Source organism: Mauremys reevesii, linkage group 6 (genome assembly GCF_016161935.1).
Source record: "Mauremys reevesii isolate NIE-2019 linkage group 6, ASM1616193v1, whole genome shotgun sequence".
In the NCBI taxonomy this organism is placed as follows: domain Eukaryota; kingdom Metazoa; phylum Chordata; order Testudines; family Geoemydidae; genus Mauremys; species Mauremys reevesii.
The window spans coordinates 36,617,334-36,636,573 of NC_052628.1; the positions used below are offsets into that span (position 1 = coordinate 36,617,334).

Here is a 19,240-nt window from a genome sequence, read left to right on the forward strand (position 1 = left end):
CACAACCTGACAATGCACAGCTGTACTATAACAGTATACTTCCAAATTAGCCAAAATTTGTTTTTTTCCAATTTTTTTATTTCAGCTAAAATTAGGCAAAGTGTAAACATCTGTAGCTTCACAGATTCCAGGTATACTGAATTATAGTGAAAACAACAGGAGCTACAGGTAACCAGCTACAGAAAATTTTCTTCCCAGCAGAGGGATCTCTGAATGCTTTATGTCAAGCTCAGAGAATCTGGTTAAATGTGTTTTTCACTTCTGGGGTCAGTACTGGTTGAATGTTAGTAAATCTGAGTAACTTCCCTGGGAACTCAAACCTTTGCATTCATCTTAAGAGACTCTCTACCTGAAAATATATGTATTTAAATGTATTCATTGTAGTCGCTGAACAGCCTACAAGATTTGATACACATCAAGCACCACTAATAGAGGTTTTAAAAAGAAAAAAAAGTAGAGCTTCCTTTCCCTCTTCTTTAAACCTAAACCTGTTGTTTACAATAACCAAGTGCTGGTGACTGGCTCCCTCTGTGCTGCGTGTCTTACAACATGAGTGCTGAGGAAATGCTTGTTTAAACAGGCATAGCTTGCTGCATGGTTTGAAGGGGGTGAGATTCATGGTTCGCTCAGTCTCCTGTGGTAAGCATGTTCCATAACCATATGTCCTTCACCAAGGATGTGGTCACAAATCCACATTGAAACTTGAGCTCTGTGAGTCCCCCACTGAGCACAGCAGCCATTCAAATGACTTGTGACACAGGCAGTTGCCAAGATACTGTAATTATGTTTTAGCTCATTGAAAGATTAAGAGAACAAGAACCTTAAATATGATTGGCAGCAAGCATAGTAAGAACCAGTTGTGTGATAGTTTAATGCTGGTCAGCTTTGCATAAAATATGGCCTTCAACCACCCGAGTTTCTTGATGGCTCCTTGGGTTGTCTGAAATAGAGTAACAGCTGTCTACTCCAGAGGAGACAAATTTGTGAATCAGTGTTACAAGGTCTATTCAGATGTGACTGGACATAGTCAGGTGGTCAGCTGAAAGTGCTAGAAGGCATTTCTGCTCACAGCTGCTACACTGATATTTAGATGTAGTAAGGAAGTCAGCAGCACATGGACTGCTTAAACCAGGGGTCTCAAACTCAATATATATATTTAAATGTATTCATTGTAGTCGCTGAACAGCCTACAAGATTTGATACACATCAAGCACCACTAATAGAGGTTTTAAAAAGAAAAAAAAGTAGAGCTTCCTTTCCCTCTTCTTTAAACCTAAACCTGTTGTTTACAATAACCAAGTGCTGGTGACTGGCTCCCTCTGTGCTGGGTGTCTTACAACATGAGTGCTGAGGAAATGCTTGTTTAAACAGGCATAGCTTGCTGCATGGTTTGAAGGGGGTGAGATTCATGGTTCGCTCAGTCTCCTGTGGGAAGCATGTTCCATAACCATATGTCCTTCACCAAGGATGCGGTCACAAATCCACATTGAAACTTGAGCTCTGTGAGTCCCCCACTGAGCACAGCAGCCATTCAAATGACTTGTGACACAGGCAGTTGCCAAGATACTGTAATTATGTTTTAGCTCATTGAAAGATTAAGAGAACAAGAACCTTAAATATGATTGGCAGCAAGCATAGTAAGAACCAGTTGTGTGATAGTTTAATGCTGGTCAGCTTTGCATAAAATATGGCCTTCAACCACCCGAGTTTCTTGATGGCTCCTTGGGTTGTCTGAAATAGAGTAACAGCTGTCTACTCTAGAGAAGACAAATTTGTGAATCAGTGTTACAAGGTCTATTCAGATGTGACTGGACATAGTCAGGTGGTCAGCTGAAAGTGCTAGAAGGCATTTCTGCTCACAGCTGCTACACTGATATTTAGATGTAGCAAGGAAGTCAGCAGCACATGGACTGCTTAAACACTCTGAACTCCAGGAATGAGATGCCTTCAACAAGAGGTAAAGTTATCTTAAAAAGGAAAAAGGAACCCATGAAAGAGGCCTGAGATGGAACTCAGGTCATAACTAAATTTGGAAACACCATATGAACTCTCTCAAAGTTTTATTAACATTCAGAACACGACAGCTTTACCAGCTGAAATCTGATGGATCATACATTTTTTTCTCTTCTCTGAAAAGCTTCCCCACTTTTGCACCTATAATCAGCCCCCGTTTTTCTACTGCAGCTAGATAGTTCTTCACCAAGTTCTTAGGAAGCAGTACAGTAACTCCTCACTTAATGTTGTAGTTATGTTCCTGAAAAATGCGACTTCAAGCGAAATGATGTTAAGCGAATCCAATTTCCCCATAAGAATTAATGTAAATGAAGGGGTTAGGTTCCAGGGAATTTTTTTTCACCAAACACACACACAATAAGTTTTAAACAAATAATTTAATACTAGTACACAGTGATGATGATTGTGAAGCTTGGCTGAGGTGGAGGAGTCAGAGGGTGGGATATTTCCCTTATTGCTAAATGATGAACTAGCAATTGGCTGCACCCTCAAGGGTTAACTCTCTCCCTCTGCAAGGCAGCAGGAATGGAGGGAGATATGCGCATTTCCCTTAAGTATACTGCCTTGTTAATTAGATCAGCTTGCTGAGACTGCAGCCCTGGTTTGTCCCCCCTGCTCTATGGAAGATGGGGTAAGTGGGATGCAGAAGCAGGGGGTAGAGGGACACCCAGACATTAGCCCCCCTCTTCCCTCCGGCACAGCAAGCAGGAGTCTTGTGGAGCAGTTCCAAGGCAGGGGGGGAGGGACACAGCTGAACTGCAGGCAGCTGCTGCACAGGGAACTTAGGTGAGCAGGGAGCTGATAGGGGGCTGTTGGTCCACCCTGGTTCCAAGCCCCCACCAGCTAGCTGCAACGGGCTGCTCTTCCTGCAAGCAATAGACAAAGCAGGCAGCTACCAAACGATGTTAGAAGGGAGCATTACACAACTTTAAACGAGCATGTTCCCTAATTGATCAGCAATGTTAACAACGAAACAACGTTCACCGGGACGACTTTAAGTGAGGAGTTACTGTATTCTTGAAGAAAGATGAAGGTTCTCTCTCTGTCCTTTGTAACTGTATCCTAGGAGAAAGTCACCCTTAGCAGGTCATCCATCAAGGAACATACATAAATCATATCTTTGGTCTGATTTCTAAAGCCCCACATTTTCACTATTGACAACGGAAATGAGAACATCTAATGCTACCATTTGTTTTCTTCTCTATCTTATCTCTGTGCCTTCTTCTAGCTACTTCGGTGTGTGTAACGCAGTGGGCAGGATTGAACCTGGGACCTCTGAAGCTTAGTGTATGAGCCTCTAAAGCATGAGCTAAAATCTCAGGCTGTAGTAGACTCATTAATCTCTAAGTGGTCTAGGTACCACTAGTGAGGGACAGAGCTCCACACCCAGCAGGCCTGGGTTACATATGTATGGACAGACATTCCACTCCAAGCATCTATCAGATTATTTTGAAACAGCATCAGGGAATCCTGGTCAGTCACCCAGCAAGCTCAAAGCTAGTAACAATTTCACATACTGCTGTAAGAGATAATCCCAGTGTCCTGGCTAATATTTCTTTTCTCAGTAAATCAGATTATATTGTCCAAATCTACAAGCCAACTATTATTAAGAAGATAATAGCTCCTCCAGTTTGCTGTCAGTGCATCATCAGTATCAATCATCATAATCTAATAGAGCAATATGAGATAACATTTGATACACAAACCACATAAAATCAGATTATATTCCCTTCCTCTTGTGGATTGGCTGGTGTATTTCAAAATACTACTTCTGAGTGAAACTTTTACCACATTCTATATATTTACAATACTCTTCTTTTGTGAGGGTTTGCTGATATCTACATGAAGTTTTGTAAGTAGTCTCTCAAATATGGAGAACATATTCAGTTCTAGATTTCTTTCTATAAGGCAGCCAGTTCAGATTATCATGGTTTCCCTTTTTCTTCTGACGCTGACTCTGAACTGCTGTTACTAGAAGACGATCATTTGTGTGTCTTTCTTATTCCTTTATGCTTGGTTTGCACTTCTAGCATCTATTATTGTGGTTTATGGTGCTTTAAGAATGCTGGTGACTAACTATTGTACCTTAAATTCTTGAATGCAGAGTTCAAAGAGACTTGTTACTTGGAAGCAACTGTAGCTACCATTGGTTCAGAATAATACTAAGAATAAGTGTGCTGGATGCAGCTTGTAAGAAAGAGCCTCTCACTATGCTAAATTGATTTATTTTGTTGTTACTTTAGTTTGCTGTTTTTTATTTTGATGAATTTAAAAGTAGTTGTAATTGAGTCAGCTGGCACAACTGGCTGAATCTTGGGAAACATTTATGTACAGATGAATCAGAAGATAAGAGAAGAGGGAGCATGTCCCTCTTTTTTGGACTTCAGCTGATTCCAATGCCACAAATAAATTTGCTGCAAACATTCCATTAAGAGACATACTCTGAACCTCTCCCTCAAAATTTTGGTTGATGGACACATTGACTGGAATCTCTCTGAATTAATGAAAGTGTGTAGAATATTAGAGATAATAAGATTAGAATTATTATTATATGGCAAAGACTCAATCTATGGTTTTAACAATCAAAAATTACCTCAATTTTTCAGCCACTTAAATGTGAACGCTGTTTTGTGGTAAAAAGAATAAAATTATCAATTATGGATCATTATTGTGATTGTTATAGGTTTTTATAATCAATATTTAGAGTTTTGTACATATCACATTTTTCTGAGTTAGGTGATAGCTGTATATCAGAGATGCCAGTGAAAATGAGTTTGCTGACAAAAAAAGTGACTGGCATCTAAAACTGCTGACTGCAAAACTTTTGACCTCTAGATGACAAACAAATCTCATGTTAAACCTGTTAGTCACATCTGCAGTTTTAGAGATGAAATTGCTGGGTCATCTAAAGTGTTATTGGACTAAAATTCTATTAACATTTTGTCATCTAAAGCTTTGGATGACAAATCTTTTCCTGACTAAAACTTCTGATTGCAAATGGGTTTGACGACAAAAACATTTCTCATCTTTAGATGACAATGTTTCACCTCTAACCAAAATATCTAAACTGCAAAAATGTACTTAACCACAGAGGAGGATTTCAAATTACAGCAATAGGAATATTCATGTTCTTTAGAGTAATGTGTCACATTCTGCAACACACTCTCCTTAGTGTTTTCCCCATTTCTGTTATGGAAGGCACTCTAAATATAATTGTTAAATATTGAGATAACCTTTACTTTGAGAGTCACATAAACTTTTAGGCAAAGCTGAAAATTCCTGCAATGACTTAAGACATTTTGAAAATTTTACCCATTGTCTAAAAATGCATAGCAATTCAAATTGTGGATTACAGAAGAGTTACAGGATGTAGAAGTGTAAGAAAAGAATGAGGTAGCAACACTCAGTGCTAATTTTTTTGAGAATGAAGACCTCAAAGCCCCTCTCAAGCCTCAATGAACTATCACAAATTAAATATTTTTTTACATTAAAAGAGCCAGTGAATTAGATTTCTGCAAAAGAGTAGATCCACTATTAAAAATCTAAAAAATTGCATCATTATTTACTGATGTAACAAATGATATTGGAGATATGAAAATAATACATATGTTATAGAGAAATGTTGCTGCACTGAATGCCTTGTGCTTCCTTCTCCCCTGGCCTGATATACTGGCATCCCGACGCAGCTTGACTCCTGGCATCTGACTTATGATTCCTGACCTACAGTTTGGCTCCTGCTTCTGACCTCTCAGTATCCTGACCTAGCTGACATTTGACTCCTGTGTTGTGGCTGTGGATTCTGGCTCCAACTATTAGTCTGGCCACCCACGACCCTGTGGGACCAAGCCCAGTGCAAGAAGGATGGACCTGGCACCACCACCATAGCCACCAGAAGCATCGGACTTGCCCAAATGGATAATCCAGGTGGATAATCAAGCATGGCAGCCTCATATTGCATAGCTGACAAGAGAACCAGTGGCAGCAGGAGCAAGTTAGGCAGCTCAGCACTGACAATACCACTCTGTCAACGCTATCTGCAGGGCCTTGTCCTGAACAGAGACCTTTGCCCGAACAGTTAGATAGGAACTGACAGCAGTTCTGAAGTTTCTTGAGCCAATGCCAGCTTCTGTTTCAGATACATCCCCAAATCTATGTCTCTAACCAGGCCAAGGTGGCCTTAGTTATCAGCCTGCTGACAGGAGACACGTTAGTACCAATTCTGGCAGGGGTTGCAGGAAGAAATCAAAGATGAACTGGTCTGAGATTTACAGGTCTAGACTTCTGCAGGTCTAGACTTCTTTCTGGACTTTACCATCTGCATAGATAATTGGCTGGGAGAACAAAGAGATGAAAAGACACTTGCATCCCTTATATCCGTGTGCCATGACCTCATCTTCTGTATCATCCACCAAACCCATCTCTTATACGTGCCACCCATGCACAAACTCAACCTATAATCTTAGGCTATAGCTACACTATGGCTAGAACAGCCCTCTAGCATAGATGCAGCTTACACTGAAAGGAGGTGTTTTTCTGCCGATTTAAAACCACTTCCCCGAATTACATTAGCTACATTGATGTAGCTGCATATACACTGGGGATTTTCTTGGCAGAGCTATGTCAGTCAAGGGTGTTTATTTTTCACACCCCGACCAACATAGCTATGCTGACATAAGTTAAGTGTAGACCGGGGTGGGCAAACTTTTTGGCCCAAGGGCCACATCGGGATTGCCCAACGGTATGGAGGGCCAGGTAGGGAAGGCTGTGCCTCCCGAAACAGCCTGGCCTCCACCCCCTATCCGCCCCCTCCCACTTCCTGCCCTCTAACTTCCCCCCTCAGAACTCCCAACCCATCCAACCCCCTTGCTCCTTGTCCCCTGACTGCCCTCCTGACCCCATCCACATCCTTGCCCCTTGACAGGCCCCCTGGGACTCCCACTCCCAACCCTTCCTGTTCCCCATCCCCTGACTGCCTTCCCAGAACCTCTGCCCCATCCAACCATTCCCTCCTCCCTGACTTTCCCCCAGAACCCCCCACTCCCTGCCCCCTTACCAGCATCAGGAGCTCGCAGCTGCGACACCTGGCCAGAGCCAGCTGCACTCCCACACTGCCCAGTGGGAGCAGTGGGCCAGAGCGAAACCCAAGCAGTGGTGTGGCTGCAAGGGAGGGGCTCGGGACTAGGCTCCCCGGCCGGGAGTTCAGGGGCTGGGCAGGACGGTCCCACCATAGTTTGCGCACCTCTGGTGTAAACCAACCCTGTGTGCACCATTTGGATAGCTCTTCAATGCAATTTTTTCCATCTAGGATCTACAGTATCATGATAATATAAATACTAATGCAGACCTTTACCTCAAATGAATATTAAACTTCATGGCTGTTGTGTATCAAAATATTTTTTCTAAATAAGCCATTTTACTGCTTATTTACATTACAGAAATAGTTTTTACCTTGCAGTTGCCAAGACATACTCATAACGTGGGGACCAGGCCACTGCCAGCACTTCTTGTCTGTGACCTAGAAATATGGTACCCATGAGAAATTTCAGGTAACTTATTGATAAACAACTTTTCTGATATAAGTAAACGTAGCATATATCCAAGAGAAATGCAATTGGACTAATCTATCAATTTACAACTGCCATCAATATTCTGGTATTAATTTGGAGTTTATGGGAAGAGTGTTCCTTATTTTGGATTATTGGCAGTTTACCCCTCCCCCGCCTCCCCTTTGCTTGGGTAAGAATGCTTTCAGCTGAAAGTGATATGAAGAATGCTAAGTTTATCTCTCTATACTTTACTAGCCCAGACGACTTTATCATTCTACAGCTATGCTAGCAAAAGAAAAGCACATAGAACTCCTAGGACTACTCCATTACTGTTACAGAATTTTTAACAATAATGTTTTAAATACATAACTGTAAAAATCAATTTAGTGCCAATATTTGAGCTATTTCACCGTGTTTACAGCGGATTTTTTTTTAAATATATGTTTATTCAGCAGATCTTCTATCTAGATTATTTATTCTACCCCTTACCAACAGCCCAAATTTGAAGTTAAGTGTGTGTTTTCTTTTGGTCTCTTAGCAGCATGAGGATCATGCGCTGCTTATTGAGTGGTGATACAATACATTTATTAACAAACCATAGTGGGTTTTGAGCTCCTCAAAAAGATATTTAGAAAAACTATAAACAATAGAAAGTGTTAGGCAATCTAAATATAGCGTCGGTACTATGCCACTTATAATAAAATGGGCATGAGCGAGCAAATAATCTGATTGATAAAAAGTAGGTTAGATCATATACATACATCTTTGGCCTCATAACCAAGAGTTATTTACCCCACTTCCTTCTGTACATCTATATCAGTACACTCAACATTTCATCATTTATATTTCCATTATAGTGTTTCATTTCAATTACCCACAACCAACTCATCATTAAGGCTTCCCAGAGCATAAAGCCCTAGGGCCTCCTAACATTATTAGATGAACTTAAAGGTTCAGATACTGCTCTCCTTATGTCGAGTAATATCTTACTCCCTGAGCCTCTGAAGCCAAAGAGTCTTAAAGAAAGTACATCCATACAAAATCTCTAGAGGATATTTTGTTTTTAAATATTACGGTTTTGTAAAAAGGCGCGTGCACACACACACACACACAAAATCTTCATGAACACAAGTACAACATTCCTGGAGGTCATAAAACAATGTTTAAACAAATATTAATCTATACTGAGTCAGAACTTCAGATGGTGTAAATTGGTACAACTGTGTTGATTTTCACTAGCTGAAAATAGGGCCTCTTACTCTCAAGGGATGCTATACGGAATTTGCCTTTTTATAGAACGAGAAATTAAAAAGCCCCCAGAAGTCTCTTAAAACTTTCATATCTCAAATTCATAATTTGTTTTTAAAAATAAACTATGCTAACAAGATAACACTTTTGCTCAGCTAATTAATATTTTGACTGAAGAGGTCTGAGTTATGCAAATGGAAATACCTTTGAACGTGCTTTTATAATTTTAAACACAAACTAATTTTCCTCCAAACTGGTTTCAAACACGTCTAGTTACACTAGAATGATTTAAGACTAACTAGTACTCCAGAAATCAGGGTTTATTATGAAAATTCCCATAGCCCTAAAATGATAGCTGTTCTTTAAATAGTATTTGTGTTCTCCAATTCGGTAGCACTAGAATAATACACAACAACCTTTTTCACTGTGTAATTTTCACAACTGGTACTAAACACATCCGTCACGTTACTTACAGAGAACACATTATTTATAGTGTTTCTTTACACTGGCTGGATAGTGTTTCTTTACAGTGGCTGGTCTACTCAAAGTAGTTATTGTTTAAAAATTATGTTTCAGACTAAGAAGTACCCTGCAGAATTTGAGAACAGGATCCAGACTTCAAGTCACAAAGCTGTACTTGGGGGCTTTTGGTACCAACTGTAACAAGAAAAACAAAACAATGTAAAAAAAAAAAAAAACAACTCTTAACAAGGAATAAAAAGTCTAACAAGTCTTACTACAAAGATATAAAGAAACTATCAGCTTCATAAGATTTCACACACATTTGAACTGATAAAATTACCGAATAGATTTTTAAAAATGTATTGCAACTACAATAGATTTATATTTTCAAAGTTTCTGCATACAATTCTACTAAATGTCCCACATTAACAATATATTTAAGGGTTGTTGGGCAGGAGTTCTCAAACTTTCTTTGCGACAACAAAAATTACAAGACCTCAGGAGGAGGGACCGAAGCCTGAGCCCTGCTGCCCCAGGTGTGGGGGCCAAAGTCAAAACCCACCACCCCAGGTAGGGTGACCAAAGCCGAAGCAGGAGGCCTATAACCTGAGCCCTGCTGCCCAGGACAGGAGTCTTCAGGTTTTGGCTTTGGACCCAGGTCCCAGCAAGTCTAATCCAGCCCTGGCACCCCATTAAAACAGGGCTGGACCCACTTTGGGGTCCCAACCCACAATTTGAGAATCGCTGTTGTAGGGGAAACAAGGCTGCTCTTTTTTCTAGATTTATGAATTAAGAATATGGTCCCATCTCTAAAGAATTTTTTTATTAATAGACAACAGTAAATACATAAAGTATACAGTACACATTCAACTCCAATAGATCTCAAGACCAAATACTGATTTAGCTGCATTAATCTGAGTTGTGTGTATTTAGAAACACTAGCTGACCCATGCAAACTCGGTGGTGCATGGTTTGCTCATTTCAGAAATGCAAAGGGGGTACTTTCCTTTCATAACAGTATAAGCCCAAATGAAGTGATTTTATTTAAAAAATGACCTCAGTTTTACGAAGCTTTTGATATTATTTGCTTGAAAATAGACAAGACTGTTGCATAGGTAAAAAGCCATTATAGAAAAAAAATGCTAATTTTTAATCATTTGCCTCTTTCTTCAATCCAAATATAGATAGGAACTTCTTAAAAATGTATACATACCTGCTATTAAGCAGTGCTTGGTAGCAACTGGAGACATATGATGGCTATAAACTGTTCCCTCAAAATTAAACACATCTGCAGGCTGGTAATTAAAAGAAAACATCTATCAGCTTTGCCCGTTGATTAATATCATAATGAGAATTTGAATCTCTTCTTTAAAATTGTTAAGCATTTTTCATGTTAGAGTTACTGTTTACAGGGCTGCTCACATGTTAACTCTCTACTGACTAAGTGCTTAATCATGCAAATAGTCATGCTATCAGAACTAGACATCCAGCACTGGCAGGTCATGGAGCTACCATGGCAAAGAGTACTAAAGCCTGGAAGAAAATGCTCTGATTACAGTGACAAGGGGGGGAAAAAAGGAGGAAGAAAAAGTAGCAAGGAAGAAGGTGGGGTATGGAAATGGAAATCAGCGATAACTGGAAAGAAAGAAAATGTTGCATACCAGAGCTAATACCTCTTTGTTAATCAATCACATACAAAACATGCTACCGCAAATAAATAAATAGTGAGTAAAGGCAATAGTGAGTGGCTAAATTGAAGCGTCACCTTAATTTTAAAGTTGGTCCCTTATTTTATATATTTTCCCCATTTTCTGTTGGGACTCAAGACTATGTTGACAAGTTCCTGAAATCACCTCTGTTTTATTGTTTACATACTAAAATATAAGCCACCAAATACACATTATGTGCAAGAAGACTGATAATATTACCATTAAGAATCCTGACTTTTCAAATTTCCTCACCAGTGACCTTAATTTTTCAACATCACCGTTGCATTATTGTCTTGGTTCCTAAATTGTTTAGTACTGTCTCCCCCTTATCGATATTTTAAAGCATGGTGGCTCCTCACAACCAAATAAGGACATGAGTTTGGACTCTTGTGATTTTATTCAACTACATACTGTTTATTACATAATCTGATCTAATCTGGGTTTTTAAAACTATAATTTGAGAATGTGGATTTTTTGGCATGACTAGACACAGCCTAAGATTTTATTGGTAAGAACAGACCTGTTTCAAACTACATAGTTGTGCAATGTTTTACTGAATCTCTGATAGCGTCAGTCATTTTAGAAATTTAACTTACTTCTGTGTTTTGTTTTCACAAAAATTGTTGCTGACTACTTAGACTCAGAGAAAACTGGAAGTGAAAGGAAGCAGCACTTTCATAGCTATAGCAGAGTTCCTTGCGCTCTCAACAGAAATCTAGAATTCCTGATCTGTAAGATTTGAAAACCTGGCCTTCTGAATAAGATCTCAGCTCAAAAAAAACAATATTAGAATTGTCAAGAGAAAATAAAGGTTGGAATGGATTCAAATGTTAGTGAGAAGGGGTTTCGAATCCAGTTGGTATCCAGAGATTCATGTTCAATTCCAGGAAAATATCAATCAAAATAAGATTATTATCCAAACATAAACCTTGCAGTTCCTTCTGACCCTATGATTCCATAAATGAGTTAATATTCGGTCTTTAATAGCATTTTTATCAATTTCACTCTATTTAAAAAGTTTGATAACACTGGTGTCAAGTATCAGAGGGGTAGCCGTGTTAGTCTGGATCTGTAAAAGCAGCAAAGAGTCCTGTGGCACCTTATAGACTAACAGACGTATTGGAGCATGAGCTTTCGTGGGTGAATAACCACTTCGTCGGATGTATGTAGTGGAAATTTCCAGGGGCAGGTATATATATGGAAGCAAGAAGCAGGCTAGAGATAACGAGGTTAGCTCAATCAGGCAGGATGAGGCCCTCTTTAGCAGTTGAGGTGCGAAAACTAAGGGAGATGAAACTGCTTTTGTAGTTGGCTAGCCATTCACGGTCTTTGTTTAATCCTGAGCTGATGGTGTCAAATATGCAGATAAACTGAAGCTCAGCAGTTTCTCTTTGAAGTCTGGCCCTGAAGTTTTTTTGCTGCAGGATGGCTACCTTTAAATCTGCTATTGTGTGTCCAGGGAGACTGAAGTGTTCTCCTACAGGTTTTTGTATACTGCCATTCCTAATCTGATATTGCCATTCCTAATCAGGTAGCCATCTACCAACTGGTCCTGAACATTTTCTGCAATGTCATCAGTGCATCAATGGATGGTATTTGACATGGGAATGGTTTTCGTGCCATGACTGCTTGTTCCCCAACTTAATTCTTCATATGGCTATTGCTGGTTGAAGTGTAAGGGTCTCTTAATGTGTGTGCCTTGCTGCTTGTTTTTTTCAATAAATAATAATGAAAATGAGCCTAAGGCTTTTGAAGAACAGTTTTTTTTTTTTTGTTTTTTTTTTTTCTTTGTTTTATTCTTCTAGTTTCTGAAGGAAGTTTGTTGCTTTTTTTTTTATTTAGTTTATTTTGTTTTGTCTCTTGTCTTGTCTTTTCTGGCTCTGGCTTTTTTCTTTAAAACAAACAAAAAACAACATGTTGTTTTTGAACTTTTGCACAGACACAAAATCAAAAAAACAAAAACAAACAACTATCATATTGTCTTTCTTTTTTTTTTTTTTTTTTTCTTATTCTTTTTAAAATCTTCATCTTCTTCAAGATTTGCCACATTAGTCTCTTAGTGTGGTCAAAAAAAAAAATTCAAAAAAAAAGAGAACACCTCTCTCTCTCTCTCTCCTCAACCATCTGCTAGTACCAGAAGAGTGGGCAGGGAGCCTCCGTTTGCCCTCTGCACCACCAGGGGCTTTCAGCCAAGAGGCTTCTTGAATGCTCCTCCAGAAGGAAGTCTCTCTGCTGAAGGTCCCCTGCAGGAGCAGAGGGCACAACAGGCTTCCAGCCTAACAGCAGCACCACATAAGACACAGATCCATTTAAGCCTAGGTAAATAGGCTGATTTACAGCTTAATAGGGGATTTTTAAGCCTAGTTAATAGTCTCCTAATTAGAAAAACAAAAATGGGCATTACTGATTAAATCCCGCGGCCCCCCCCGCAAACACTGAGGGCTCCCGCATGACCTTTCATGGTTCACCAAGGAGGCCACAGCTCATGGTTTGGGAAGCACTGGTTTAATGTGAGGGTTTATGTTTAGTGGCACATTGTGCCCTTCTGACATTTTAACAATTACGAAGTACAACAGTCTAAATTTGGGACTTCATCTTTAACATTGTGGACAATGTTTCCTTTTTTTAAAAATAGTTTAAAATTGTTTTTATTTTCAAGAATGAACTCAAATCTTTTGAAAATACATCGTTTTGTAGCAGTTTATAAACCAAATCTCCTTTATATACTGTTTATATTTTGTATCTCATTCTAAGAGGATGGTCTAAAGCAGTATCTGGTTCTTGCTAAGCACACAACACACTTTAAACAACAAAACAGCAACACTACCTCCTCCCGCCACAAAAATAAAGCTATACATCTCAATATTACACTTTTTAAAAGGTTTAGAAAATAAATTTTCCCATCTCATTTGATCATATAAATATTGCCTATTGAGTCCTTGGGATAACAGAATCTCCAGTTTTCATGATCTTCTCACCTTAATGCATGAGGCAATATTCTTGGCAAACAAACAATGCCAATGTAAGGCCATTGATACATGAAATAAAAGAGATTAACCACAGTCCAAAATTCATATATCAGCTATTAGAGGACAGAATTTAGTAGCAGATTAATAGCTGTAATATGCAAACTTTATTTAAGTAATGACAAATTGGTTAGTGTTTCTCCTCATGGTTTCCTTTGTTCTATTGTTTTAAGCTTACAAATCCTTTCACACTAATATGGCAAAAGGTTTAAGCCATTAAAGACACTGTTCATATTTTTTATAATTATAACAAATGTGCTCCCATGGTACACTACCAGTGCTACGCAAATAAGATGATAACCAACAATTAATATTGTTCAATAGGTGTTCAACACCTCACGAGAAATAAATTATGCTCTCAAACCAGTTGTTGCTGGACAAATGTACATACCACAAAGTCTACCAATCACAAATCATGTTCTTATTGGCAGGCTAAGCAGAAAAACCAAGCAATCATGAAGACTCTGAACTACCATATTATGGGTAACATATCAGTGGTTTCTAAAACAAGGCTGAAGCATGCTGGTAAGTATGTGAGTGCCTAAACTTCTGCCACTGTATTCCGTACCTACAGTTTTGAATGCTACCAACCCGACATTTTTCATCCTTCAAAATGCTGAGCAACTCTCACTGAGCTCAATGGGAAGTTCAGGAACACAATCTCTTAAAACAGGTGCTCAGCACATCATAAGATCGAGCGCATAGGAAGTTATGAAAATGATTAGTAATTACTTACTTGTAATGTGTTTGTATCCCATATTTTCAGTGTTTTATCAAATGAGCTTGATGTAAACATGCCAGTGTCACGAGGGTACCATTGAACTGTCTCTACGCTGAATTTGTGTACATCAGGATGGCTCCTATAATACAATAAAATTGTACTGGTTAGGGTCAGCAGTGTATTTTTGATTTGATACTAATTGACCAAGGTGGGTTTTTTTTTTTTTTAATTATTTTTACTAGGTTTTTTTTTTTTTTTAAACTACTGGGTCTAAATTTTCAAAAGCGACCAGTAATTTTGGTGACTCAATTTCTGAGTGACCAATTTGAGCCCCCTTGGGGCTGATTTTCAGAAAGTACTGATCATCTGCCCTCTCAAAACCAAGCTATTTTGACGTGTCTCAAGTTAGGAGCCCAAATACTGAGACAACAAAATCTGTAGTCACTCTTGAAAAACGTAGGCTTCGACATTTAAATATTACTTTAGGGCCTGACTCTACAAACAGTTATGACCCTGGTGAGCTCTGCTGACTTAAATGGGACTCCATATTATATGCACAAGTTTGCAGGAGTGGGGTCTTTAACAATTATTTGCTAATGGTAATGTTAAATCACAACTATGACTTAAGTGCCACAAAATTTTACTATTTTAGTATGTTGCTAACCACACTCTCTTAGTTCCAGTAGTAATCTAGGTGAGATCAACACTTAAGGGAATTTAGATAGTATCTTGCAACACAGGTCCTGTTTGATTTAATCTTCACAGGCTCCTAAATACATTTCAATGTAATGAGATCTTGAGAATCGGTGAACTATTTAAGATAGCATATTAGAATCTCAAGTGGTTGTTGAGGAACTATAATTGGATCTCTGCTCCTATTAGTATCCTTATCACTGAGAGTCTCATCCCTTTTAGATGTTCCCAAAGCTCACTGTCATTACAAGTGAACTCAGGAAAATAAAATGGCAGAGATCAAGATTTAGAACAATAGTGAAGCTTCAGGACTCTAGGATACCCTCCATCAAGTCCATATGTAGATGTATCATGGCATTACAATACAGAGGAGAATATCTGTCTTTGCTACAGCACAGAATCACTCAGTGGAGCTGTAGAGACAGGTGAAGTGTACAATCCAAAATTTCCTCTCCATGTGAAGCCTTCTCTTAGTTTAAACACTTAAGCCAGTCTCTTGGTCTGCTGAGAAAAATCTGTCATATTAGAACCAGTCTCTGCTCTACTAGGCAGTGTCTTGTCTTACAGTAGGCAGATGTCTTTTTAGTAAAAAATCACAATCTGAAGCAGATTCACAGGGCTCAGAATCTATAGTTCATTTTGACCATGAGATGAAAATGGAAGCACAGGTTTAATCTCTCAAATATTTGGAGGCTGTTAAGAGTCGTATCTTCAAGAAAAATTATCACAGTGCTTAGATCAGTGTTTCTCAAGTTGGGGTCGCCGCTTGTGTAGGGAAAGCCCCTGGCGGGCCGGGCCGGTTTGTTTACCTGCCCCGTCCACAGGTCCAGCTGATCGCGGCTCCCACTGGCCGCGGTTTGCTGCTCCAGGCCAATGGAGCTGCTGGTAGCGGCACAGGCTGAGGGACTTACTGGCTGCCGCTTCTAGCGGCCCCTGTTGGCCTGCAGCGGTGAACCGGATCGGCCAGACCTGTGGATGGGGCAGGTAAACAAACCTGCCCAGCCCACCAGAGGCTTTCCCTACACAAGCAGCAACCCCAGTTTGAGAAACACTGGCTTAGATTCTTTTGATCTCCAATGCAATTTATTCAGGGCTCCCCTTGACAAATAGAAATTACAACTCTGTAAAACACAGCAGCACAAGTACTAAAGGCTCTTGTCTTCTTCTTAATGGCAGGCATTGGCTTGTGATGTCCTGAATCAGGAAGAGGGATAAACTAGCTAGGGGAAATAATTAACTCCAGATATTGTAATTATCTATAATTCATATAGATTTCTAATATATTTAATAATACTAGGCTCTTTGCCTCATTTTAATTCTCTTTTGTAAAAATGTATTTCCTATTGTATCATTGGATAGAGTCTAATGAATGAGATTAAGTTTTACTATTAGTGTTTAAAGCTGGAAATAATAAGGGATGTATCTATCTGAGGATTGTGCCTGTTGTGGAAACAAACTGACATCCATCTAACAGTACAGTCTTAATGTGGCCATAAACAGGGTCTTCAGCTATGGAATATTCCACTGATTCTTGACACACACTAAGAAGCGCAACGATGGCATCGTTCAAGGCTGGATTCAGAATTATTCTCTTATTTAATGTTTTATGTTGTTAGTGTGCATTATGTAATTTTGTTATGTTTAAGAGTTTGTTCCAATTCTGGGATTTATTCACTTAATGTTAATCATCATTTTAGTTTGTCCAGACACTCATAAGGATGGACACCTAGAGACCGCAGGTTATTAACAGTATCTGTACCATGTTTTGATGCATTCTCTAGCATCTTTTTCTTTTCCTGTCACAATTTAGGCCTTTCTGCTGTTGTAGGTCATCTTTGCTGATTAGTCAACGCTGTATCTAGTTCACATACCCAGCTTCTAGGCCTCAAAACATCCAGCCATGGGAATACGGGGAAAGGGTACCCACTAACTCCTGCAGGGAAGGCCAAACTATCATGAGACACAGAAAATGTCTTTGCTTATGGGAGGGCCCAACTTCCTAAGTACAAGGATGGGAAACAATAAATACATAAAAAGAACAAATCCGTATGACCTGCAGGGAAAGTCTGACAAATCTGTAAGGGCACTGGGGACTTGTGAGTAGGTTATACAGCTGCATTAATTCTACTACCGGGCTACCATATATACCGAGTTCTTTCAGTTTTAGCTGTAATATTGTAGAATGAATTGTGAATACAATTATGGCCTCCCTTTTGCCAGTAATAATGGGACCGTCCTCATTCAACCATGACCTTGGCAAATTCCAGATTACCACTGCATAAATCATTTAGGTCTAGAATCCTCAAAATAGTTTTTCCAACTTCATAAGTAACTAGCTGCAAATTTTAGATTCTATCCAGTCTACTTAAGAGAGTAAAGTGTAAATTACTGTCCTTATGCCTAGACATAGCACTGTACATCTACATGGTCAATTTCAGTGTGGGATAATATGAAAGAGCCAGAATAAGGAATCTGTGAGTTGAAAACAGGAAAAGCAGGGTTTTCTAGTGGTTAAAACGGACTGTAGATCAGGAGACTGGGCTTCTATTGCTGACTCTGCCACTGATGCTCCGTGAGGTCCTAGGCAACACACAATCTCTGTGCGCCTCCAATTTTCCTCTCTGTAAAAATATCCAATGTTTTACAGTATTGAACTCCTTGGATGAAAAGTTTTATACAACTGTATCATCAGTAGATTCCTAATTTTACAGGTATTATTAATGAAACAACTAGACTAGTCAACATTTAAAGAACAAAACAAAATAAACCGGAACAGCTGCTCCTACAACTTCAGAATTGATATATTATACTTTTAACTGAGTGTGTCAATGTTTTTTTTTTTTTATCAACGTTGTCTGGTCCTATGTGTGATTAGGGTTTTATGCAGGAAGTAAAATACTGTAAAATACTAAAGTGCAACAATTTGTGAATTCAATGCAAAAATATACAATAAAATTGCTAAAAATATTTCACAGTGATTTAAAAAAAAAAAAAAAAGATACATACCTGCCCACAGAGCAAATTGCTTTACATGTATAACATGGTTTTCTGCTGAAGTTTTCAAGGTCATAAAGTACAATAACACCATCTGACCCACCTGATAACATGCTGTAAGAACAAACATAACATAGCTTTTAAATATCCTACACTCACAATGTGTTCAAAGTAACTGAATGTTCACATTCAGCAAAGTAATTTCTATAAAATATACATGATAATATAAAAGCATAATTTACTTACTATCTTCCCTCAACAGGTTCAATATCCAAGGTGTTAACACCACTCCCATGGATTCTTTCCACATCTCTATCTTTGTTTAGCTCCAAGCTTAGTACCCTTTAAAAAAGACAGAATATATCAAACCATGAACAGTGTGAATCAGAAAGTACTTGAATTTTACCTTTTCTTTAGTACAACAAAAGAAGTCAAATTTGTGATCCTCAGAATTCTTCTTTGACTCAATACATTCAATTATTACCCTTTACATTTTAAAGTACATGTAGAACTAAAAATAAGAAATGTGTGACTGGCTGAATTACCACACTGTAATATTATTTGGAGGTGGAAGACTACAAATCTTTATTTAGCAATTAATGTCAACAAATGTATAACTGAAAATTGGCATTAATACAAGTATCAGAAATATAAAAAAGTGAAATGAAATGTTTATATACTTTTATATCTAATATATTCACAAATAAGTTAGTCTTCATCCCAACCATGATCATTTGGTAGTTTATTTAATAAAACTAGGACACCTAGTGGACAAACCAGTTATTTTAGTAAATGAAAAAGTGATTTGTTATACAGAATGAATAAGAA

At 38.6% G+C, this 19,240-nt stretch overlaps 1 protein-coding gene across 2 annotated transcripts in view; it reads right to left on the bottom strand.

The window, feature by feature from the left end:
• ERCC8 (ERCC excision repair 8, CSA ubiquitin ligase complex subunit) overlaps window positions 1-19,240 on the bottom strand; it is a 58,816-nt gene that overhangs the window by 35,446 nt on the left and 4,130 nt on the right. For both annotated transcript variants that reach the window (XM_039544244.1, XM_039544243.1), the window contains exons 2-7: window positions 18,659-18,754; window positions 18,425-18,526; window positions 14,741-14,864; window positions 10,483-10,564; window positions 9,396-9,464; window positions 7,462-7,528 (exon numbers count right to left, since the gene is read on the bottom strand). In XM_039544244.1, the coding sequence (XP_039400178.1) occupies window positions 7,462-7,528; window positions 9,396-9,464; window positions 10,483-10,564; window positions 14,741-14,864; window positions 18,425-18,526; window positions 18,659-18,754 (540 nt within the window). The remainder of the gene's footprint in view (window positions 1-7,461; window positions 7,529-9,395; window positions 9,465-10,482; window positions 10,565-14,740; window positions 14,865-18,424; window positions 18,527-18,658; window positions 18,755-19,240) is intronic.